The following is a 25174-nucleotide window of genomic DNA, read 5'->3' on the forward strand; positions in this document are numbered from 1 at the left end:
CCCCAAACTTGGTTTTTTTCTAACCTTTGATGTTTATTTATTTTTGAGAGAGGCAGAGGGCGAGCAGGGGAGGGTCGGAGAGAGAGGGAGACACAGAATCTGAAGCAGGCTGCGAGCTCTGAGATGTCAGCACAGAGCCTGATGCGGGGCTTGAACTCACAAAACACCAGATCATGACCTGAGCCGAAGTCGGACGCTTAACTGCCTAAGCCACCCAGGCGCCCCTGTTTTTTTCTAACCTTTGAGCTTTCAAAGGATTACAAAATCACTTGACTTTGAAGTGGGGAGAATTGCAAAACACAAAAACCCCACACAAAAATTAATTTTAGCTCAAAATCCCTTAGCCATTTTGAAGTTTGTTTGGACACGAGGAAGAACTTACTTCATCTTGTGATTGGCATTTCACTTTCTATCATTCCACCTCATAAAATGATGTTAGAAGCAACCAAAACATTTAAGCTCCAAAACACCAATCGGATCAGAAGTTCTGCATCTCAACAGCCTTCCCGTCTAAAATATAACAAGCATCTGAATTTTCTACGTTCTTTGATTTTCCTCTTGAGGCAAAGCCAAAATGCAAATAACCTGCAACCCATTTTCTCATCTGTGTTTTAGGACATTTTACTTTGAAGGTAAGCAACAAAGAATTCGTCATAATAGCAATTAAGCCCTATACTGTGAATATAATTTCTCAGTTCATTCCAGCCGCCATATATAAGGACTGGGTTAGGCCCAGAACTTATTAAATTCTACCAAATCACATTACTAAATTGTCGCTTGTACAACTTTTCTCATTTTCCTCTAAATTTCTCAGAGGTATCTGTAGAATTCTACATGCATCCAAGTTTTTGGTCCCCTTCTTGCTACACAGCTCAATCTGTCAGTTATTAAACTTATCCTCAACCTGCCAGGCTGCACTTAGTCTGTATGTCAGGAAAGTATTGAAGGAAGTTTCCTAATGTACTGGAAATTTCTACGTAAAATCCGAGTTGGGAGACTTGCTCCCCAGCTTGCCCCAGGCCTGAGTTTCTTCCCCTGTGGAATGCGAGGAATCGTCTAGAATAGTATCCAGATCCCTGCTAGTTTGATAACTCTGGGTTTGAAGTTGGCAGTTTCCCCTCAAAGCAGGAACCTAAGCTTTTAGGCAAAATACTAGCTAAGCGCTGAACAATAAGACGACGTGTGCTTTCTAACTACACGATTTTCTTGGGAGAAAATCATTTCTCTAAATAAACACCTTGCAAATAAATATTTTGGGGTCCCCTCAGCTTGAGATGTGTGCAATATCCAGGAAGACTCAGGAAGCTGTGGTTAAGAGGAGAAACCCAGCATTTATTTGCCTCAGAGACGGGAAGGCTGTTTGGAGAAGGTGGGCCGTGAGTTTAAGGATTGTTTAAGGCCTTGCTCCTCTAAGTGTGGCCTCTGGACCAGCAGCATTAAAATCACCTGGGAGCTTGCTAGAAATGCAGAGTCTCAGATCCCCACCCCCGATCCACTGAATCAGCAATCCCGGGGTAGAGCCTAACAGGCTGCTTTGTTTGGCAAGCCCTGTGCTGGTGATTCCGATGCACCCCGAGTTTGACTACTCCTTTAGGGGAACGAGATGGCCCCCGGTGGGGCCGGGAGTGTCTTTGGTACCAAGTAGGCAGCCCGAGAGGGAAACTTCAGGAAGGTGTGAGCTGCCTTGCAAACAGGACACAGGGAGCTACGGCACCCAGTGGGAGGCCAAACCTGGATTACAACTCAAGTTCACCGCTCACTCCCTGCATGACCTTGGATAAATCACCTAGCGTCTGTGACTGTGGACTTCCTCCTCCCCTGTAAGAAGGAAAATGGCACTACCTTGCAGGGCAGCTGAAAGACGGAATGAGGCGGTGTCTGTGAAGCCCCTGGAGCGGTGCCTGGCAGAAAGCAGGACGCCGCAGAGGCAGAGTCCCCGGGGGGTGACGGGCTGGGAAGGAGGGTGTGAGAAATGAGCCAGGTGGGTCAGGCCGCAGGGACCATAGGTCTAGAGAAGAGGGGATTCCCTATGGTTCCTGTCTGTACAGGGTGTTTGTCGTTTGGTGCTTTGGGGACAGCTGGAGATGGGCACTTCTTCAGGAGGGAACAATTAGGGGAGGTCACAAGGCCCGGGGTCCCTGAACTTTGCTTCCAGGGACAGACTCTTAAGGTAGAGAGTTTTGCAATACGGTGCCCTCTAGGATGCAAAGAGCCAAGAGTCAATGTATGACCCGTTTTCCTATTTAATAACGTGTTTCTGAGCGTGGCTTCTCCTCTCTCATCTGGACGCATGCAATTCAGCTGTAGGTGAGCGGACAGGAAGCATCTGCCACCTCTGCTGGGTGACCTCAGGTCACCAGCAAACATTTATGGGACTTGTTGGGCAGCGAGCCCGGAACTCACGTGGGCCAGCGTCCGAGGCACTCCCCGCCGAGAGGGGAGACAGACACGTGCAAACAGGGTCCGTGGGGTCCCTGTGACAGGGTCTACTGAGCCCACGCCAGACGTGAGGCTCAGCACATGACACAGACGACTCCGTTTCAGTCTCCCAAGGGCCCCCGAGGCAGCCAGGAGACTCAGAGGAGGAAAGTGAGGTTCCCAGAGGGCAGCACCTATCTCAAGGTCACAAAGGCGGATGTAAGCCCAGGCTCTCTGACTCTGGCCACTTTGCCACCTTGAAAGGAAGTATGCCATCCATGGGCGAGGCCAGAGAAGGCTTTGCAGTCAGGGACATCTGACATCTTAGCAGATTTCATAGGCTTGATCCGAGTTCTCTGGGGGATGAAGGGAGTGGGGCATTCCACAAAGGGGGCTGGGGCATGAGCAAATGACCCCGGAGTGAGCTGGGGCCTGCCTGCCAGGGTCTGACCTCTGAGGTTCCTTTAGCCCTTAGAAGAAGCTTCCTGAACCTCAGTTCTGTCCCATCCCTAACACGAGGAGCTGAACTAGTTGCCCTCTCAGATCACTCCAGTGCTTCCTGCCTCTGTGGTGCCAAGGTCTGAGCTCCTGGGGCTTCTGATCTACCTCCAGGCAGCTCCCGGCCTCAGGAGAATCATCTGAAGGGCTGCTGGGAGCCAGGAATTCCCTTGCTCATTATTCCAGAAAGGGGTTCCAAAGAGGCCCGCCAGGCCCATTGCCTGCCCTCCATTGACCAGCACACAGTAGGTGCTTAGGAAAGTCAGAAATTGAAGTCAGAAGCAGGAAGTTCTCCAGGTAGGAACTCCCCCCAGGCCGTGGGCAAGCTGGGGAACTGAGTTCCCTGTGGCTGCTGGGGATTGCCACCGGTGGGCTTGTGCCATGGAAAGGACAGCAGTCGAGGGAGGGTGTGGTGGTGAGTACAGTGTTCCTCTGGTTACCTCTAGTAACTGGTACTTCACAGTCAATACTGAGCTTTCGTTTCCCCAAGTTTGTGGGTCTTGGAGAGTCTTCTCTCTCTGAAATCAAATTGGTACAGGCACTTAAAATCCAGAAACCACAATGTTGCAGGGCGCGTGGGTGGCTCAGTCGGTTAAGCGTCCGACTCTTGATATCAGCTCGGGTCACGATCTCACGATTTGGGGGCTGAGCCCCTCATCCAGCTCTGCACTGACAGCATGGAGTCTGCTTGGGATACTCATGCTCTCCCTCTCTCTCTCTGCCTCTCCCCCGCTGGCTTGCTCTCTCTCTCTCTTAAAATAAATAAACTCAAAAAAAAGTTTATACAAAAAAAAAAAGGAAACCACAATGTTGCTAAACCAACAAAGTATTATCTCCCTGTGACCCAGCATGGTGCTGGGGACAGTGGGCCTTCCATGAGTCAGTGAATAACGGGGTGAGTGGGTGGAAGAAAGGAAGGAAGGAAGGAAAGGAGGGAGGGAGGAAAGGAGGGGGGAAGGAAGGATCTTTCACATTAGAACCACAAATACGATCAACACCAATGATTGCAGTGATAATTTTTCCATCTTCTGGACACGAGACCCTTTAGCCACATAAATCTTTAGCCACATTAGGGCCACAATGAAATGAACCCACAAATTCTGTGGGGCATCTACTATGGGTGAGAGCCCCCAAGCACTCCTGGTGGCCAGTGAGTCCCCTCCACAGGCTTTTGGAAATAAAGAGAGCTTTGTTTTCAAAATATCCCTCAACTTCTTTCCAATCAAATGCATCAGGAAGAAACAGGATTGGAGTTAGCCATCAAGTCAGGTTATAATCGGACAAAGAAGGCCAGCCAGTAAATCCAGAGTCTGTCTGTCTGTCTAACGCAGACTTTCCTCCACTCCATCTCTATTTGTCCCCAACACGTGTCCCCATTTATCTGCAGTCTGTCTCCTTTTATGCTCTGCTCAGGAGGCTTTAAACAATCGTGGAGAACCAATGTATCTTTCCGTCTGCATTAATCAGACAAAAGGTAGAGGTTGTCTAAGATTAAAAGTGTCTAATATCTAAGTTTTATTATCTTCCCCTCTTTTTTGTATTTCGATCTTAGGACTTCAAGGACAGAAAGGAACAAAAGGAGAATCAGGATTTCCAGGTAAAGGGCCAGCTTCATTTTAATTTCTCAGAATGATGTCTGGAAAACCTTGTGCTTGGAGGACAGGTTTTGTTGACTTTGAACATGCTGCTGTGACCTTCCCCCAAAGGGGCTAGGGCCCAAGCCTGTTTGAGGCTAAGACTCCAGGACTCTGTCCTTCAAGTCTCAGATTCCTGCCCCTGGAAAACCTGGAGAGCGACAGAACTCAGTGACCTGGGCGGGTAGGGAGAGGGGCCGCACTGAAGGTAGAGAAGGGGTGAAGAAGAGCCTGGAGAGCCAGGGCTGGCTGGTGGCTTCAGGCCGTGTGGCCACCATGGAGCTGTGCGGCCTTCCTCTCCACCTCCCCAGTGGGCTGCGAGGCCTCATCTGCTTCCCCGTACCTGCGCTGGTCCATCTCTGTCTTCCCTTTGGCCCCTCAAGCTCCTCCCCTCCTCCTGCTGCTGTCCGCTAGCCTATTATGATCACCTCCCAAGCCCAAGCGCGTGGTCGGTCACTGCGCATGGCACTTCCCACAGAGCACTCGCTTCTAGCCTTCTCCACAGCCCCCGCCCCAACGGGCGCCAACGCAAAACTTCTCAGACACATCTCTTGAACCCTCTTTCTGCCTCATGATCTGGGTATTCGGTTCCTGTTTGAACTTCCTAAAGGAGAACTCGAGACCTAGAAACACGACGGCAAGTTCTCTCAGAATGGCCACACCTTCCACACAATTATGTCACTCGGTGAGGCCCTCCAGGACCCGTCCGCTGTTTTTACCTGTGTGTTCCCAGCCGGCATTCGTAGGAGAGTCAGTGGGGAGATCAGAACAACACCCTGCACCCTACTGTCCCTCCAAGGTGGACCAAAGACACGGGCTGAACATCCTAGCAGCCCATTCACGGAGGTGGGAAACGTGGTAGTCGAGGACAACTCAGTCATTGAGGACCAAGGCCCTTGGCCCCCCTCGGAAATCAGAGCGAAGCATCTGACTAACATGGTTTCTCTCCCCTCCAGGCCCTGCAGGCATGAAGGGAAGCCAGGGAAGCCCAGGCCTGGCAGGCCTCAAAGGTGCACCGGGACTAAAAGGCCAAAAGGGAGAGCCAGGAGTGAAAGGTCAGGCCTCGGTCTCTGATTTGTGGGTTCTGAGGAGAGTCCCTGTTGTCAGGGGTTTGGGAGTTTCTGGAACCAGAGGTGTAGAGGTTTACTGGCTTCCCCCCCTCCACCCCAGACAAGTTCTGTGCTGGGATTGCCCTTGGCCCTGAGCACACAGAAGTGAAGAAGGCACGTTGTGGGTGTTTCAGAGAGGCAAACGTGAATGTGTGTTCGCATGACGCCCAGCCAATGTCCCGGCCGCTGCAACTTTCCACAAAGGAGATGCCTCCCCTGTCTGTCACATGTACTTCCCACATGTCACATGATGGGGTCACATGTTTCTCCCCTGTTAAATGCTCCTCTCTGGTCGAGCTCAAATCCTTCATGCTGTATTGTAAGCCTATTTCGTCTGGCTCAACCATGGGTGCCCGTGGTCCATCCAGCCCTCATGATGCCAGGTCACCTGCAAAACTGCAGGAGACCATCTGACCTCCCCACCCTCCTCCACTGCTGGCAAAGAGGGGTGAGGGGATCCTGGCTTCTTGGTTTCCTTCAAATTGTGTGTGTTGGGGGGGGGGGATTTTTTTTTTGTCCTTGTGACAGGATCCTCTGGACAGCAAGGAATACAGGGACAAAAAGGTCAAAAAGGTAATCACTATTTCTAGTCTCTTTAATTTGTGGTTTAGAGGAAACTCTGCACTTGAAAACTGCAGGTGCGGTGGGGAGAGGCCCTGGTTCTCGGAGAAATCCCTCGGTTTGGGAAAAGCTAACAGGCTTATCCCTCGGCTAGGCCTGCCCATGGCGGAGAGCCACAGCTCCCATCCTCTCCCCCCGACTCCCTCCCTTTCCCTCCTTCTTCCCCCCTTCCCTTTGTCTCCCCCCTCAACTCCCGTTACCCCCTCAACTTTTCCTTTTCTTCTCCCCACAAGGCCAGGCCAGGCCAGCTGCAGGTGCATGGAGGCTGCCTGCCGGGTCGTACCTGTGCTGTATGTGGGATCTTCCCTGCTCTGGTGACGGCCAAGCGGGGGGCTGGCTCTTCCCTAACGACAGAGCTTCCAAGAACGGACAGGCAGAGCACACATCCATGCAAAGCCCTAGACTGCTCTCCTCACCTCTCCCACGTATGTCTTTCACCCAGGTGAATCCCTGGTGTCCGTCAGGATTATCGGCACTAGCAGCCAAGGCCGGGCTGAAGTTTACTATAACGGTGTCTGGGGGACAATTTGTGACGACGACTGGGACCATTCAGATGCCACTGTCTTCTGCCGCATGCTGGGCTACTCCAGGGGAAGGGCCCTTGTCAATGTGGCACCTGGTGAGTGTGTCTTTCCTTGAGGCCTTCCCTTCGGTTCCAAGTGACTCAGGGAGTTTGGGTTAAAAGAGAGGGATTGGTTTAAGCATCTGAAAAGTGCCCCTGGCTGCCAGCCTTCCAGTTTGGCGGCCCCAGGAGAGAGAGGACTTGTCTTCCGCAACAGTGACGGCAAAGTCTTGGTCGGGGCTCTGGCTGACCTGGCCTGGATCGCGGTCTGCGCCTCCCTGAAGCCAGGTCGCTCCGTGGCCGAGGCATGGCTCTCTGAAGGCCAGCTGAGGCGCTGGCCCCGGAAGGACCGAGAAGTTGCAGGACGGGCAAACGCGGGGGTTCCTCTCAGTCTTCTGGGAACTAGACACGAGGACATTCCATATTGTGACCGTCTTTAAGGAGAAGGTGCAAAAGGAAGAGAAAATAAATTGGGGCAGGGACTTCCTAAAGTTCGTTTTGGAAAGATGTCCTGTGTCTTTCAGCAAAAGGTCCAAACTTTCAACAAAGGAGTGAAGACCCCAGGCTGAGATCATTTCTTTGGCCACAAGAGCTGACCTGGCAGGGACACTAGGCTGGCTTCTCCTGCCCACACTTCTAAATACTCTCTGCCCTTACTCTACTCCAAAATGCCTCCTCTCTTTTTTAATGTTTATTCATTTTTTGAGAGAGAGAGGGATCGTGAATGGGGGAGGAGCAGAGAGCGAGCGAGACAGGCTCTGAAGCAGGCTTTAGTTTCTGAGCTGTCAGCACAGAGCCCGACGAGGGGCTCGAACCCACATGAGATCATGACCTGAGCCGAAGTCGGACGCTCAACTGACTGAGACCCCCAGGTGCCCCAGCACCCACCTGCTTTTTAATCTGAGTTCCAGTTGGATTGTGACACTACTTTAAAGGATATATTTTCCTCATGTAGATTACCCTTATATAGATGGCCACACTGTACTATAAATTACTATAACTGAATACACATCTTCTTCGATTTACGATGGGGTTACATCTCAACACACTCATCCTAATTTGAAAACATTGTGCACAAAATGCAACTAATACACCTCACCTACACATCATAGCCTAGCCTCATCTACCTTAAGCATACTCAGAACACTTACAGGAGCCCACAGTTGGGCAGAATTATTTAACACGAAACCTACTTATCATGTTGTCAACTTGCCCCTGTAATTGATTGACTACCATACTGAAAGTGATGAACGGAATGGCCATCTGGGTACTGAAGGGCTCTAAGTCTATCGGTTGTTGACTCTCGTGGTCGCCTAGCTGACTGAGAGCTCGTGCTGGCCCGCACCCCAAGAGCACCGCCCCGCATGTCTCTAGCTGAGGAAAAGATCACAATTCACAATTCTCAAGTATGATTTCTACTGAACGTGGGTCACTCTTGAACCATCGTGAACTTGAAAAGTCATAAATCAGACCATCGTAAGTGGGGACTCTGTCATCCTGCTGTTTTTCCCTGTGCTATTGATCTGAAATCATTTATATCAGAAGTTAGGGGTTTTTGAAGAATGTGTGAATGCTTTCCAGCCAGAGGATGGCCTGGTAATAAAAGGCCATTTGAAGAAGGTAGGTATGGCTGCTGTGAATCAGCAGGAAAGAGGTAAACACTGGGAGCCCCTAGGAGGAAATTTCAAACAGTGCATAGCTTAAGTAATAATAATTAATAACAGCTTGAATATCATAATGTATCTTAATCTATCTCATTTAATCTTTGGGTGAGACCTTTGCCAAAGGGTAGAAAGCAGAATAGAAGCGGAGTTAACATAAGAGAGTGGACGAGAGGTGCCTGGGTGGCTTAGTCGGTTAAGCGTCCGACTTCGGCTCTGGTCGCGATCTCACGGTTCGTGAGTTCGAGCCCCGCATTGGGCTATGTGCTGACAGCTCAGAACCTGGAGCCTGTTTCGGATTCTGTGTCTACCTCTCTCTCTCTTTCTGTCCCTCCCCCACTCGCACTGTGTCTCTTTCTCAAAAATAAATAAACATTTAAAAAAAGTAAAAAAAAAAAAAAAGAGAGAGAGAGAGAGAGAAAGAGAGAGACTAGACCAGCTGTCAGCACCCTGGGCCTGAGTGGATGCAAGGGAAATTGGCAGTCTACCCACAAATGGAAGTTTGATCCTAATTGTGCTTTCCTCTCTCTCCTCGCCTTCCGTATCTCCAGGCACTGGGCAGATCTGGCTGGATAACGTTGCATGTCAAGGGACAGAAGGGACCCTGTGGAATTGCAACAAGAATAGCTGGGGCTCTCACAACTGCAACCACAATGAGGACGCAGGCGTGGAATGCAGCTGACCCCCCACAGCCCCTCCACTTCCGCTCCCAAAGTGTCTGCAGGCATGGGCACTCAGCTCACCTGGGGGAGGGCCACTGCTCTCCGAGGGGTCCCTCTGGGATGGGGTCACTAATAAAGCTCAAAGCACTAGCTGGTAATGTCATTGGCTGGGGCCGAAATCACTCGTTCCTACCTCTCATCCCTTACGGATGAGCCCACTCCACGCACACATTTCACTGAGTTCTCCCGGGGAGACAGTGGCGTCTCAACTCGGGGGATCTAAACGCGATGTGGAAACCGAAGAGTGCCCGAAGTCAGTGTGAGGCATGACCATCATTCAGCCCCAGCACTGGGGCCGTTCGCCAGCGAGTGAGGACGTTGGCATGTGGTTGACATCATGGTGCGTGATAAATAGGAATGGCGCCTTTAAGCATGAAAATTAGTTTCCTTGGGATGTGAGCTCCATAAATAAAAGGACTTTTGTCTGTTTTATTCACCCATGTAGGGACTCAGTAAACATGTACTGAATGAACTGAATTAAACCAAGAGGGTGGAGGGGCTCATGCTTTGCGCAACTTGGCTTCTGACTCCCTTTTCAGCTTCCCCTGGGTTATATATTTTCTGAGTGCACTCTCACGAGTATTCTCTCTCTCTCTCTCTCTGTCCACTATAAATGCTTTGGGTAAATGGTAAATCTGGGAGAGTGAGATGCATGTGTGATATGACTCTGAGGTATCATCATTTGCACCGGACCCATGGGGAGCTCAGCCTCAGGGCATTTGGAAAAAATGCCCAGGGTCACTTGTAAACAGGGGAGCCAAGGTTAGAACCCACAGAGGGGCAATGGAAGGCCCGGGCCTAGGAGTTACCCACCGCGAATAAACACATAGGTGGATCTCTGCGGGATGGAGAAGCTGGAATTTGGTGAGATGTGAGCTGAACTTTCTGAAACCGAAAAAGGAACGAATCAGGAACACCCCCTGTGTTGGTTAGTTATTGCTGCACGACAAATCATACCAAGTATGGGTAGGTTAGAATTCTTAGTTTTTACTCATTCGTGCACCTGCAGGTCGGCTGGAGACTGGCCCATCCAGGCTGGGCTCCACGAGGGGGCGCTGCTTCAAGCTGCAGGGCCAGCTGGGTTTGGCTCTTCACTGAGGGTCAGGCTCAGCCTGCCACCTAGATGCCCTCTACAACTTGTCTCCTGGTGAAGGCAGCAGCATAAAAATGTAAGCAGGCACACACGATGCTCCTTAAGGCCTAGGCTCACAGTCACTTCCCATCCATGTCCTTGGTTTCCATCCCTGAGCTATTGACTCCCTAGCTTATACTCCAAGTGCAGAGCTCTCTCCCGAGCCCTAGTCATACAGATCTGCCTACCAGCCACCTCCTTGTGGGTGTCTCAAGGTCAGGAAGCTAAGGTCTGACTCATCGTCTGCCACTCCTGCGTCCCCATCTCAGCCAATGGCTCCCTCCATCAGGGCCCAAGACAGAAACTGAATGCCAAAGCCCACACCTCCCCATCCCTTACCCCTCAAGCACCAGGCACCCAGTCCCACTAATTCTACCACCCTGCCTCCAAAACATCTCTCCAGCCCATCCAGTTGGCTCCTTCTCTGCAACCACGACGGTTCAGGCCACAGCACCAATAGTCCAGATGCTTGGAACATCTCCTAATCAGTCTCTTCCCTGCACCACACCCCATCAGCCACCTCTTCATTCTCCGGGCAGCAGCCTGAGAGATCTTTAGAAATGACAAAGAAACCATGCTGATGCCCACCTAAGGCCTTCAAAGGCTCCCCATTCCCCGAGGCAGTGGGCCACACGCATCACATGGCTTACAAGGAAGTGCCCCTGACAATCGATCTATCTCCTACACATCACACGAGGGGCTCTTGCTGTTTTCTGATCGACTCCCTGAAGGAAGGAAGGAAGGAAGGAAGGAAGGAAGGAAGGAAGAAGGCAGGCTAAACCTAGCACTCAGCTTTTTCTGCCCTGGGATGGCGTCACTGTCTTCCCTCAAATGTTGTGCATCGTACTCTAATTATTGTGACAGAGGACCTCCCCACTGAAACCCCTTCCCAAGGAAAGGAAGGAACGGCTTTCTCCAAAGGTGAGTCTAATCTTCGGTCGTTTACATTTTATAAGGGTAGCTTTCAAAACAAACTCACGGAGCTCATGGTTTACTAGGTGCATTGTAAATTTTAAAAGTTCCTATCTCCCTGCTGCATCAACATCCCCACAAAACATGCTGTGAGCACCCAGCCCAGGGGACCAGGTGTACCGGTATGGTAAGGTGGCCCCCTGCCACAGGTGCCCCTTCCCACCTCCCACGACTATGACCTGGTGATAGTCAAACACCAAAGGGGACCCGTGAAGAGCCCTCACGCCCTTTGCTTGTGCACCGCCCTGACCCCCCATAAAGGCCCTTGCCCATGGGTCCTCGGTCTCTCTGCTCCCCACCTGTATGGCTCAACCTGTTCCCTGAACCTGAACACTCCCCACCATGTGGCAGCCCCTTGGCCTGCGGTGACTCTGTCTCACTAGGACCTGTGAGCGTAGCACACTTCCTTTCCCTGCACCTCTCCTGTGCCCCGTCTTGTGGCAGCACGTGAGTGACATCCCCGAAAAGGACAGGGAGCCGAGAGCATCACGTGATGCAAGTGATACTATTCTCATCTTATAAACCCGCGGCACGTGGCTCCCAATTCATCACCCTTCCATCCGTGGCCTTCACAACGTGACCCTGCAGCTCGTCAACAGAGGCCAGGTCTCTTCTCTTACACTCTCTCTCTCTCTCTCTCTGGGAATTCTCATCATGTGATGAAAACTAGTCCAGGTTAGCCCACTGGGGGATGAATGAGCATGTGGAGCAGGGTCCGGTCACCCCGGCTGGGGCCAGCCTCCACCAGCCAGCCTAGGCCCCAGTCACATGAGGGAGTCCAGCCAAGGCTGGTCAAGCCTGACCCACGCTGGAGGGACTAACTGTCCAGCCAAGCCATAAACGCATGGGCAATCACAGATGGCTGTGGCTTAAAGCCACTGGCTTTGGGGGTGGTTTGCTATGTAGCAGTAACCCCCTAACACAATTAACTCGACTAAGGACACCCAGCCAGTAAGAGGCAGAGAGATTTGAACCCAGGTCTGTCTGGCACCAGTAACATTTAAGAGACCAAGGAAAATTGCTGCCGCCCGCACCTCAGCCAGGCAGCTCCCCTCATTAGCTCTCAGACCAAGCTAAGCTGAGAAAACCTTCCTTCCAGAACCTCCGCCGGGCGGGGCAGGGCGGGGCACATGGCCGCAGCGTGGGCACGCTGGTTCTGCGGCTGATGGAGGGCTGGTTGTGGGGCAGGAGGGGAAGTGGGTAAAATGAGCATGACAGCATCCTCAACTGCCCGAGAGCAGACTAGGCTGGGCTGGGGCTGCTGAATGTTGGGCATGACTGCCTAACCTCTGCCAGACGTTGCTGTTCATGTGCAGTAATCCTCTTCCCTCCTGCTTCCTGGAAATGCTGTGGCCTGGCTGAGGCCCGCAGGTCACAAACCAGCACGGGGCCCCCCGGCCCAGCAGGACAGAGATGGCCCTCTGTGCACAATCTGCACCCCCCCGCCCCCATCACTCCCCTGCCCAGCAGGGAAAGCCCAGAGAGCTCCCTGGCATCCAACCATAGAGATGCACCTAAGAGGGAAGGTTCTGGAGCCAGGCTGCCTGGGCTGGGCAGCCTATAACAGGCTTTTACCTGGACAATCAAGGTGTTGAAATTCTCTGGGCCCCGGGGGGCACCTGGGTGCTCAGTCGGTAAAACGTAGGACTTTGGCTCGGGACATGATTTCGCAGTTTGTGAGTTCAAGCCCGCATGGAGCTCTCTGCTATCAGCATGGTTCTCTCTCTCTCTCTCTCAAATATAAACATTAAAAATTAAAAAAAAAATTCTCTGGGCCCTGGTTTCCTTGTCTATAAAATATAGTAAGAATTCCTCCCTCTCAGAGTTCTTGTGAGGATTAATCAAAATGATAGCTAAAAAGAAAGCATTTCGCATGGTGCCCGGCACATGGTAAATGCTCCGTGCTCCTTACTATGATCCTTCAACACCCTCCACAGTCCACCCCTCGACCCTTGCCTCCCCCCAACTGCCCTGCTGGGCCCTGTGCCCCAGGCAAGAGGGTGTTCTCAGAGCCCTCCCATCCGCGCCACGCTTGTGGGGTAGGATGCACTAAGATGGGGTCCGTGGGTCCTCCAGGGCCCTACACAGACAGAGCTGGCAGTGGGAGACGTTTACTGGGGGTAAGGCCTGTGAAAGACAAAAGGCACTAGAGACGGAGACCCACATGCAGACATGACTCGGTCCCCTCTAGGCGTCCCGTGCTGGGCAGGAATAGTCAGGCCCTACACCGTCCCCTGCCCCATTCAGTCCCTGGCCAGGCTGCCCCGGAAGTGCGCGGACTTGACCAGGAAGTGGAGGTGCATCCGGACATCGCCGCCCAGAGGCCGGAGGCTCCTGTGTTCCCGCAGCTGAAGGATAGCTTCTCTCCTGCGTGGCCGCTGGGGGTGGTTTGGGGGAAAGCGTGTGGGGTTTGGGATCAAATTTAAATCCCAGCACCAATGACCGATTGTGTGGCTTTGGGGAAGTCACATACCCTCTCTGAGTTTCTGTTTCCCCATCTGTAAAGGGGGGAAAATGACGATGATGATGATAAAAATAAAAATAATATAGTGCCTCACATGGATTAACTGCCCGTGCTCTTGGTACATACTGGGAACTGAGTAACAGTAGTTATGAGAACAGCTTGACTCCAAGCTTCCACTGTAACCTGTCTCCACGCCTAGAATATTGTATCTTCTTCCACCCACCACTCCAGAATCCTTTCCACCCTGTATGGCCCAGTTGACGTTGTACTTCCTTTAGGAAACCTTTTCTGACGACTCTTGCTGCAGACAAATCTTTCTTTTCACTCAATCCCAATGGCCCATCCATGTAAGGAAAGAGAAATCAGCACAGAACCTAAGATTTTCTGAGAGCCAACTGTGTGATATGCACTATGCTGGATGCGTTATATTTTTGTGCCGATTATCCTTCGCCGCCGCATCGGACGGAGTGTTTCATTAATACCTCCATTTTGCAGATGGAAAAACTGAGGCTGGGAGACATAAGGCGACTTTTCTTTGCTCAGTAAAACTCATCCCCAGGTCTTCTACTTATGCTCTTTTTCCTTTGCACCATGTTGGACTCGGGAACCATTCAGGAAATGTGTATTGTTGCCATATGGGAGCCTGCATTAAAATAATATGCAAACAACACTCCCCTGATAGGGCTGTTCTAAGTCTTTGGGACTGAGGAGGGGATCAGAACTCGAGGAATTCTTTCATTTAAACACTCTTCAGTTCCCCTTTGTAGTGGAGCAATCAGAGGCCAATTAGATCAAGTCCCAGGAATATAAGCCATCAATTCACAAGAGATCATGGTCCAATAATCATTGTTTTAAGTTCATCATTACATTCAATTAAAGAAATGCAAAAAACAGCAACAGCAACAACCCATGAGGTCATTTATTTGAATGTCAAATTGGCAATTAAAAAAAAATCTTTGGTGTTGGTCAAAGAGGAAGGAAAAGAACACCATTAACCACTGCAAATAGAAATACAGATGGATCTCCCGGGTGTGGGGGAGGGGAATTTGTCGAGATGTGACTTGAGCTTTTTGAAACAGAAAAAGGAACGAATCAGAAATGCCCCCTGTATTGGTTCATTATTGCTGCACGACAAATCACACCAAGATTTGGCAGGTTAGAATTCTTATACTGCACCTGCAGGTCAGCTGGAGATTGGCGGATCCAGGCTGGGCTCCACTAGGGGGCGCTGCTTCAAGCTGCAGGGCCAACTGGGTTAAGCTCTTCGCTGTGGATCAGGCCCAGCTGTGCCACCTGTATTCCCTCCACAACTTGTCTCCTGGTAAAGGCAGCAACGTCAAAGGATAAGCAAGAATACAGGATACTTCTTAAAGCCCAGGCTCAGAGCCGGCACGTTGTCACCTCTGGCCACATTTCGCTGGCCAGAGCAAGTCACATGGCCAAGCCCAAAGTCCTTGGGCAGGAATGTTCCCTCCACCTTCAGTAGGAGGATGGCAAAGGGACAAAACGCATGTATGGGAGAGGGGGTAGAACTGGGCCAATTAGGCATCTACAAACCCACAGAAGTATATCCGTGGAGCACTGTGCGTAACGCTACAGAGCCACACAGATGCACCTTTAACTTATGTTAAAGGTGTTCAGAACAATCAAAAGAGAAATGGCAATTTAAATAGGAGTCTAGGGGCGCCTGGGTGGCTCAGTCGGTTGAGCGTCCGACTTCAGCTCAGGTCATGATCTTGCAGTTCGTGGGTTCGAGCCCCGTGTCGGGCTCTGTGCTGACAGCTCGGAGCCTGGAGCCTGCTTCGGATTCTGTGTCTCCCTCGCTGTAAAACAATATGTACAGAAGGACCACAATTTAATAAAGTCAGCTTTCTCCTTCTCACCACCCCTAACCAAGAGTCGATCACACGCCGCAGATGTCTGAGTTCTCCCTCAGATGCTTCTTGAATGTGTCCACCGGTCCCCCCACCTCCCACCCCTGCCTCTACCACAGCCCGAGCTCCCGTCAGGGGCCTATGTGATGCTCACCTCCCAGCTGGTCTCTCTCCCTTCAGTCTGGCCTCTTCCTAGCCATTCTCCCCAAGCGGCCAGAGTGGCCTTACATCTGGTCACTCTCCTTGCTTCACACCCTTCAAAGAACACCCACTGCCATTATAAGAAGGTCCCCTCTCCCATCCGTGGTAGAAGGAGCCCTCTGTCATCTGGCCCCACTGACCTCTTGGCCTTTGAACCGCTTCTTGTCACTTGGCCCAAATTTACTCTCCAGCCTGAGGAGCTCCACACAGTCCCTCAGAACAGCCGTGGCCATTCATCCCTCCTCGCCCCCACTTTTCCTCCCGCCCCATCTCCTCTGATCCCCATATGCCCAGATCCAGTCAGTAAGATGACACTCAGCATAGTTCGGAACCGTTCTGGGCACCGGGATGGCCCAGTCAGTTAAGCGTCTGACTTTAGCTCAGGTCATGATCTCATGGTTCATGAGTTCGAGCCCCATGTTGGGCTCTATGCTGACAGCTCAGAGCCTGGAGTCTGCTTTAGATTCTATGTCTCCTTCTCTCTCTGCCCCTCCCCTGATCACGCTCTGTCTCTCTGTCTCTCTCTCTCCAAAAAAAAAAAAAAAAAAGACTGTTCATTGCCTCTCTCTGCTGTGTATGCAGGAACTGTGTTTTTAGTAGTGTCCTCCAATTATTCAGCATAGTGCCAGGCACATAGTGTGTATATATCATGTGTGTGTACGTATGTAAGGTGTATGTGTATGTAATAAATAAATTTTTAAATGTATACGCTTTGGGAAAAAAATTGGAAACAAATGCACCAAAATATTTCTCTTTGGCAGGATCCTGATGGATTTCATTTTATTTTTGATTTATTTTAGCATTGGTTTTTATTGTATTTTTTCTATTTTTCTATGCGTTGGGAGTTGTCTACCATGACAATAAATATATACCATGAATGTATATTCGTAAGCAGAAGAGAGATTGTTATTTAAAGTGGACGGTAAAAGCACACGATGCACCATCAAAGGGTCCAGCGTCTTCCCCATCCTGGGCTCAGACTTTCAGTCCTGGTCCCCCTCTCTGTGTGTCCTGGAGCACAAGCCCCTTGGAGGACATGAGGCATGGGGTCCAGAGAACACCTAGGGTGCGCTGGGCTGTGACGGGGAAGGGGACCACAGCCGGAGGAGACGAGGCGTGCAGGGGAGGACTTTGTATTTTACAACAAGATATACTAAGTCCTGTTTGTATGTTGATGGGAAGGACCCAGTAGGTAGGGAGAAAGTTGTAAATCGGGAGACAGGGCAGAATTTCAGCAGCTACGTCCTTACAAGGGCTAGAGGTCAGAGGGGTTCAGAGCAATTGGTGGGAGCAGGAGAGCTCTTCCATGGCAGGAGGAAGGAAGGTGAAAATCCGAATAAAGACGCAGAAGCCGTGCGTTGGGTATTGGGAAGATGAGGGACGGGTGGAGTTCTCATTTGATTGCTTCTACGTTCTCAAAAGGCATGAACCAAGGTCAGCGCCTGAACGCGGGGAGGGACAGGTGCCGGAAGTGTCAAGGGAGAAGGATCTGACTCTGGGGTTTGCGCGGGCGGCGGAGGGGGCGGGGGGGGGGGGGGTTATGCAGCCCACTGCTGCCTTTACTGGAAATGCTGCCATCCACCGAGGCTTACCCTGGGCCAGACACTCATCCTCTCATTTGATCTTCAAAACAACCTGCAAGAGACAGACCCTAAGTACAGAAAACAAATTGATAATTGGTGGGGGGTGGGGGATGGGCAAAATGGGTGAAAGGGAGTAGGAGGCTCAGGCTTCTGGGTGTGGAATGAATAAGTCGTGGGGGTGAACGGCACAGCCTAGGGAATATGGTCGATGGAACGGGGATGGTGTTGTATGGTGACCGATGGCAGTTGCACTTGTGAACATAGCACCACGTTAATAGACTTGTCGAATCACTAGGCTGTACGTCCCGAAATGATGTGACATTGTGTGTCAACTAGCCTTCACTTAAAAAAAAAAAAAAAAAAAAAAAAAAAAAAACCCTACAGGGTGAAGATTCCTAAAACCGTTCTAGAGCTGAGGAGGTCTGTGTTCAAGGTCACACACAACGTGCACAGAATTGAGGCCAGAATTGAACCCAGGCATGTCTGATGCCAGGGTCAAGTGGCCCTCCGTGCACTCTGCTGAAGATGCCTTTGCTGAGCCTCGCGCCCCGGCCTCCTTTTCTGCCCTTCTGGGCCTCACCCCATGCCACTGCTCACCTCCCAGTCAAGTCCTGTTGCCCGAGAACCCAACAGATTTGGGGGGGGGGGGTCTCATGTATCGATGGCTGCCGATGCCTTAATGAGAATTCAAAGGCGTTTTTGGCGAAGGCCCCTCTTACTTAACATGGTGCTGCACCTCTGTTTCCCTTTCCACTGGGAGCCACCCTGTTCCCAATCTCACCATCTCCCATTTGCACGTTCCCCTGCAATGTGTCAGACATTCATTCACCTGTGCCTTCTATGAGGGAGTCACTGACACAAAGATAAACGGCCCAGTTCCTGTCCCCTGCGGTCAGGGTCCATGGGGGAAGCCACAAGTGAATACATTCTCAGGACAGAGCAATGGACTGGGCCGGCCCAGGAATGTGGGGGGTCTTTGCTCTGAACCCCAGCCAGACCCAGGGCCCAATTGGAATTCCTTCCTTCAGCCCTGCTTCCCAAATCTACATAGTAAAATCTTTTATTTATTTATTTATTTATTTATTTATTAATGTCTATTTATTTTTGGAGAGAGAGAGAGACAGAGCACAAGTGGGGGAGGGGCAGAGAGAGAGGGAGACACAGAATCCGAAGCAGGTTCCAGGCTCTGAGCTGCTGTCAGCACAGAGCGCGACACCGGGCTCGAACTCACGGACCGCGAGATCACGACCTGAGCCGAAGTCGGACGCTTTACCGACTGAGCCACCCAGGTGCCCCTATTTATTTTTGAGAGAGAGTGTGTGTGTGTCGAGGTGGGGAGGAGCAGAGAGAGAGGCAGGTGGAGAGAGAGAGGATCCCAAGCAAGCTCTGCATTGTCAGCGCAGAGCCGGGTGCAGGGCTTGAACCCACAAAGAGATAATGACCTGAGCCAAAAAAAAACAAGAGTCCTGACGCTTAACCAGCTGAGCCCCCAGGTGCCCCTCTGTAGTAAAGTCTTCATAACACATGCGAAACAGCTTTATGGTGTCTCCCCAGTAAGTGCACGTCAAAATCATGCAAAAGATAACACAAGAACTTTCCAAGTTTAAGATACACATTAAATGGGATTTTTTATCTGGATTTCTTATTGCAGTCCTTTGATAAGTTGATGAAACCTCTTCTCTGGCCCTCTGGCCCTTATGGCCGGGACTGGGAAGAATACAACAAGGGGCATAACAGGGGCTTAATGCACACAGGCTGGCGTTCCCCGGGGCAAGAATCTGGTATATGCTGGGCAATGACTGACCATTGCAGGTGATGGCAGAGCTGCTGTTGAGGAGCGGTCTGGAAAAGGGTGGGTTTCAGGCCTCTCCTTTCCTCTAAACATATCCTGCCTCTGATTTCAGGGCCTGCTGACAGGACCCTGCTCTCCCTTCAGGGCAAAAGCCCTGGGGACAAGCAGATCCGGTGGTGGTGGTTTGGGAGGTTGCCTTCTCGCTGTGGGCACGAGGGGGCGCTGCAGGCCATGCCCAGCCCGCCAGGCAGCTGCCTCCGTCTCCGGGGTTCTGCCCGTGTACAGACCTCCAGACGCTGCGGTCGGTCGGCCAAGGTCGGCTGGCCGGTGGGTCTCAACCCACCTGCCTCGGAAGAAACACACGCCTTTCGTCTGTGCCCGGCCCGGGCCTCCACTAAAGTCCTTCCTCCTTCCTTCCTCACCTTCCCCGGGAATAACCAATCTACAGCTGGCCCTGGACAGAATGCTTTCAAAAAGGCACGTACTTGGGTCCGTTTCCCTTAGGATGTAGGGAAACTTCCGTTTATTAAGCACTGACTATGAGCTGGTACCATATGAAGTTCTTTTTTTTTTTTTTTTTTAATCTTTATTTATTTTTGAGAGAGAGACAGAACGCAAGCGGGGGAAACAGGCTCCAGGCCCTGAGCTGTCAGCACAGAGCTGGACGCGGGGCTCGAATTCACCAACCGTGAGATGGTGACCTGAGCCGAAGTTGGGCACTCAACCCAGGTGCTCCATGAAGTCCTTCATATGCATTAATTCCTCGGAACAATCCCATGAGCGTCTATAACTCCCATTTTACTGAGGAGACAGACCAAAGCTCAGAGAGGTTACCTTATTTGCCCAGGGCCACCCAGCAAGCAGGTATGCAGCAGAGCTAATGGTCTAAACACAAGCTGACCTAGAAGTTCATGTTCTTCTCCTGCACTGGCAATCCTCTTCTCATACCCACACTCCCGCGTAAAGAATTTGGGTGGGCGGTGGGTCCTCCGGCAGGTTTGATGGAGGGGCTTCTGAAGAGCTTGGGTTCTCTAGCGGACAAGGAAGGGTGAGACTAGGTCACTGCAAAGCCCCCTACCATCTCCAATAGTCTGTGCATGCAGGACTCCCCAAGTAGGGGCTTCATCTAAGGACTGGCCAGCAAGGACAGCAAAGAACCAGGAGGGGCCTTCATGCCAACAATCTCACGGGTGTGCCATCTGGGAAGTGGGCAGGGGAACAAATGCGCTCCCAAGCAGCTGCTCACTCATGGTCTCAGCTGGTCTGCAGCCGCTGGTTACGTCTCGAGCTCTCTGGCATCAGGAGGTGCTCCCGGCATTTGACAGCCGTCCTCCCTTCCCTTGAAGAAAGCTCTCTCTTCAGCCTCTTTCTCTCTGAGGGTGTTGGATTTAATTCCATTTCAACAAAACTTGCCCAGGCACATTCTAAGCACCAGGAGCCCTGTAGCAGGGGCTGGGCGGGGAGAAAGAGAGGCCCCATCACAGCCAGGACCCGAGAGAGCTCTCGGTCCAGCCGCGGAGAGGAATCATCAACACACAACTAGATGATCTAATATGGGGTCCAGGGACATGGAGCAGGATGGTGAACCCGAGGTGACAGAGCTCATGGGAGGCTGATCGAGGTTGGCCAGAGGAGTGAGGCCGGGGCAAAGCTGTTGTAGAAAGGGAGAGCTGGGTGAGGAGGGTGTAGGGGCTGGACATTCAACAGGCAAGGCCGGCGAGGGGCCTGGCTCAGCGGCCGAGCCAAGAGAGGACCAGGGCTGGGACAGGGGCCTGGGCGCAGGATGGGCCCTCGATGCCCAGAATGGAAGGTGGACTCCAGGCTGATTCCTGGCTGGGGTGCCCAGGAGTGTGGCTGTGCTAGTCACCAACACGGAGAATTTGGGAACAGGGCAGGTCGTGGAAAAGAGAAGCTGGAGTTTGACCTATGGGACGCCCCAGAGGAGCTGACTAACTGGGGAAGAGAGGAGGGAGTCATCAGGGCTGCTTGGGCCCGCTGCAGAGGCCCTCCCAGAGCATCCGAAGTGTGGAGAGTTTTCAGAGGTAATTAGAGCAATTCTGTGATGCCGATTGTGGCCCCTCCTGTCATTGACAAAAGAGGCTGCGATTAATTGAAAATGAGCCTCCTCCCTGGGTTAGCTTCCATCAGTTTGCCCTCCTCACCCCCATCTGTACAGGAACCCTCCTGGGTTAGCTCAATCAGAGCTGGGACAGGTGGTCCGGACCAAAGCGTGGGCCAGAGGCAAAACCACCATCCAAAGCCTGCAGGCCCCACAAGCCTGCACGTGGCTACACTAGCTCGACAAATGTTTGTAGAGCAGTTCTCGGTGCTAGCCACCGTGCCAAGTACTAGAGATCGGGGGGCGAACGTCGTGATCCAGGAGTTCAGAGTCTAATGAGGAAGATGGGGGTATCCAGAGACAATTCCAATAGGGCATGACTCATACAGTCAACAGTGAGGCAACACAGATGCCTGAAGGAAGGGCATTTGAGAAGCCTTGAAGGAGGTGAGGGCGTAGACATTCTGTGCCCTCCTGTCATTACTTTCTGGTGCAGTGATAAGAATTTCCCTTTTTATTGGGCACCTACTGTGTGCCAGGCCCCTGAGAGGAAGCATCTCTAATCTCCATGACCACCTTGAGGGTACTCTATACAGGGAGAAACCAAGCCTCAGAAAAGATCATCAGCTTATTCCAGGCCACACAGCTGGTAAGAAGCAGAAACGGAGTCCCAATCCGAGGACATGTGACTGACTCGAGGCACAAACTCTCCACCCTAGGATGCCAACCACTCCAGCCCTCTGTTGGCTCAGCTCTACAGGAGGCTCTATGGGAAAGTAGAGAAATGGAGGAAAATATAACCAAGGCTTGCAATGGGGTCTAGAAAGAAATGTGGCAAAACCAGAATGTCTGGGCTACGAGGATCTTTGTAGGGCGTGACTTGAATTGGATTCTTTCATTTTATAGGCAAGTGAGGGAGATCCAGAGAGACAATGAGATCGGCACTGAGACACAGCTGGGTTAACTGCTGAGTTGGATTAGAACCCAAGTTTCCTTGTCCCCAGTTCAGGGCTCCTTCCACTCACCGAGCTGTGCCACCTTGGGACACACACACACATACACACACACACACAGTTACCCAAGTTAGTGACTCATTTTGTCTTTGGCCAAGACAATACTTGGACATGTAAGGATCACCATGCAACGGAAGCTGCTCAGAACAAACCTGCCATGTCTGTATCTTGGGGCAAGATGGCGGGGGCTGCTAATGGTGGTGGGGGAACATCTCGGGCATCTTGGGGGTGCTTTTCCTGAGGACCTCCATGAACAATACGCAGTAACATAAGGACTTCACAAAATAGAAAAACAACATGGTGCAGAGGGGTGACCAGACAGCCCTCCCATCCCAGCCCCTGTTGGCTGAGCAATTCAATGTTTCTCACATGCGGCCTTGGGCCAACTACTCCATTATTGCCTTAGTATCTAATTTTACCTAAAATCTGTTACAAGGCAACAGTAATACACGCACACAGTAGAGAGTTGAAATAGTACTTGAAAACATAAAGTAGACAATAGCAGTGACTTTCTGTCTGCACTGAGCCCCTCTCTGTCTTCCCCCTAAATATGCCTTAAACTCAGGCAAAAGCCAGACTCATGATTTCCATCCAAAGACCTGCTCCTGCATTTCTCATCTGGCCCGATGGAGTAACCATTCATACAGTGTTTTAAGACAGAAACGGTTACCAGTTTCACATGTATCCTTCCAAAACAAATTGAGTGTAATCCACATACAGCTTACTGCCTAAGCTTTTTATCAACATAATGGCATAATTCTAGACACACTGTTCTCTATTATACCCCATCCTTCCTAATGGCTAACACGATATTCCACAATAGAGATGCAAAATGACTCATCCCTCCCGTCCCCAGTCGATGAATATTAGGTAGTTTGCGGTCTTCAAACGGTGCTGCCCTGAGTGTTCCTACTGGTATACCTTGTGTACGTGGTGGTAGAATTGCTGAGTCGAATGGGGTATGTGTTCTAAATGCTGACATAGTCCTAAAGGCGCTTCCAAAAAAGGTTTCCCAGTTGACTTGCCACCGGGAGTGAGAGGGTACCTATTTCCCCCAACCCTGGACAACACTTGATAGTAATGAGCATTTTAAGATTTGCCAAGCTGGAAGTGCGATTATTGAAGTCTCCTTGCTGTTTTAAATCACGTTCTTTTAATTATGAGTTAAGTTGAGACTACTTTTCCTATTGGCTTTCGTTTTCAAGAGCTTCCTGTTCACATCTGCTCCTTTGGGGTCTTTCAATGATTCTTTCAATGTAAATTAGGGAAATGGGCCGACCGTCACATGCACTCCAAATACCTCTGCAGTGTGTACTGAAGGGTTTGTTTTTTTGTTTTTTTGTTTTTTTGTTTTTGGACTAAAGCTTTTCATTTTTTGTGTGTGGTCAGATTTATCCATCTTTTCCTTTGTGGCTTCAGGGGTAAGCTGCCACTTCAATATTTTATGGCTAGTTTTCAAGTGTCACCCAACTAGAGTGTAGGTACTTTAACAGCGTTGCCTAAAGATTCTACCATAATGCCTTGTGCTTGGCAGACATGCCTTAGGTATCTATGGATTAGACAGATGGATGAATGGATAGATAGGTGAGAGAGAGAGAGAGAGAGAGAGAGAGAGAGGAGATAGCTGACACTGTTAACCGTTGCCTCCTTTAAAAAAAAATGTGTTTTAAGTTCAAAATGCATTATGTGTTTTTCGAAACATTGTCTCTCCTTCATTTTCTCAAACTTTTTTGGAGCTTTACCCCGCTGTCTCCCTGACCCACCCCCTTCAGCCTTCCTCCCCAGCTTCTTTCTCTTCTGTTTGGCCCTGAAAAACTGATATTCACTCTCTCTTTGCTTCACTGTCCATACGTTCTTTGGTAGGAACGGTGCCACGTGGTAGCTGGGGGTGGTCACCCCAACTCTATCTGCTTCCTCCCAAAGCCACCTCCAAAGCAGATGAAGAAGAGGAGGGGGAAGAGGAAGAGAGAAAATGCGAGTGAGTGACGTGTGTGTGTTGTCATTCTTCAGTAAAGCTTAAATCATCTTAGAGGACTTTGCTATTTCTATGGTAGTGAGGTGAGCAGGAGCAGGGTGCCATGCATGCACGTGCAGCCCGGTCGCTGTGGCCCCTCCCCTCCCTGCACCGCCACCACTCTGTCCCTCTGGTGAGGACCCTGCTGCTGGCCCCTCGTCCACCCCTGCAGCGTCATCATCCTCTGGGCGTCCCGCAAGTGCCTTTGCCTGCACGTTCTCACAGTAGGACCATTGTCCCCCTCACGCCCCTTCTCAGAAAGGAGATAAGGGGTCCCTCCAGCTCCCCCAGTCTTTTCCATCTGTCACCAGGTCATCCTCAGACCCTTTCCCTCTTCCCAGCAGCCACTGTCTTAACCCAGATCTTTGTCCCGCTTCCCCCGAACCAACCTCCAGCTTCTGCCCTGCCTCGTCTCTTGCCCCTCTTGGTCTCTGTGCCCCGCTCCCCCTCCCAGCCCAAGGGGTTTTCTAAAACTCACATCTGACTTCATCAAGGGTGAGGCAGAGTACCCAGGTGCCCAGACTTCCCAGACCCAGGGCGCCTGTCAAGTGTTCGTGGGTCTGAAGTGAGAGGGGACTTTAAGAGATTAGGCTCCAGGGAGTGCCCCTCACCCCCCAGCTCCCCCTCCCAATGCTGACTCAGGCCCTGCACACTGGCTTTCTGTACATATTTGTGGAAGGAAGGAAGGAAGGAAGGAAGGAAGGAAGGAAGAGAGGGAGGGAGGGAGGAATGAAGGAAGGAAGGAAGGAAGGGAAGGAGGGAGGAAAGAAGGAAGGAAGGGAGGGAGGGAGGGAGGGAGGGAGGAAGAGAGGGAGGGAGGAAAGAAGGAAGGAAGGAAGGGAGGG

The 25174-nt window shown here is 51.3% G+C and overlaps 1 protein-coding gene across 1 annotated transcript in view; it reads left to right on the top strand.

Moving 5' to 3' along the window:
* The window catches only part of MARCO (macrophage receptor with collagenous structure), a 39882-nt gene extending 30567 nt beyond the window's left edge, over positions 1-9315 (top strand). The window contains exons 12-16 of the mRNA XM_049615733.1: positions 4469-4513; positions 5507-5605; positions 6188-6232; positions 6723-6899; positions 9055-9315. Of these exons, the coding sequence (XP_049471690.1) occupies positions 4469-4513; positions 5507-5605; positions 6188-6232; positions 6723-6899; positions 9055-9185 (497 nt within the window). The 3' untranslated portion in view covers positions 9186-9315. The remainder of the gene's footprint in view (positions 1-4468; positions 4514-5506; positions 5606-6187; positions 6233-6722; positions 6900-9054) is intronic.
* The last annotated feature ends 15859 nt before the right edge of the window (positions 9316-25174 follow it).

The sequence above is a fragment of the Panthera uncia genome, assembly GCF_023721935.1.
Source record: "Panthera uncia isolate 11264 chromosome C1 unlocalized genomic scaffold, Puncia_PCG_1.0 HiC_scaffold_3, whole genome shotgun sequence".
Classification (NCBI taxonomy): domain Eukaryota; kingdom Metazoa; phylum Chordata; class Mammalia; order Carnivora; family Felidae; genus Panthera; species Panthera uncia.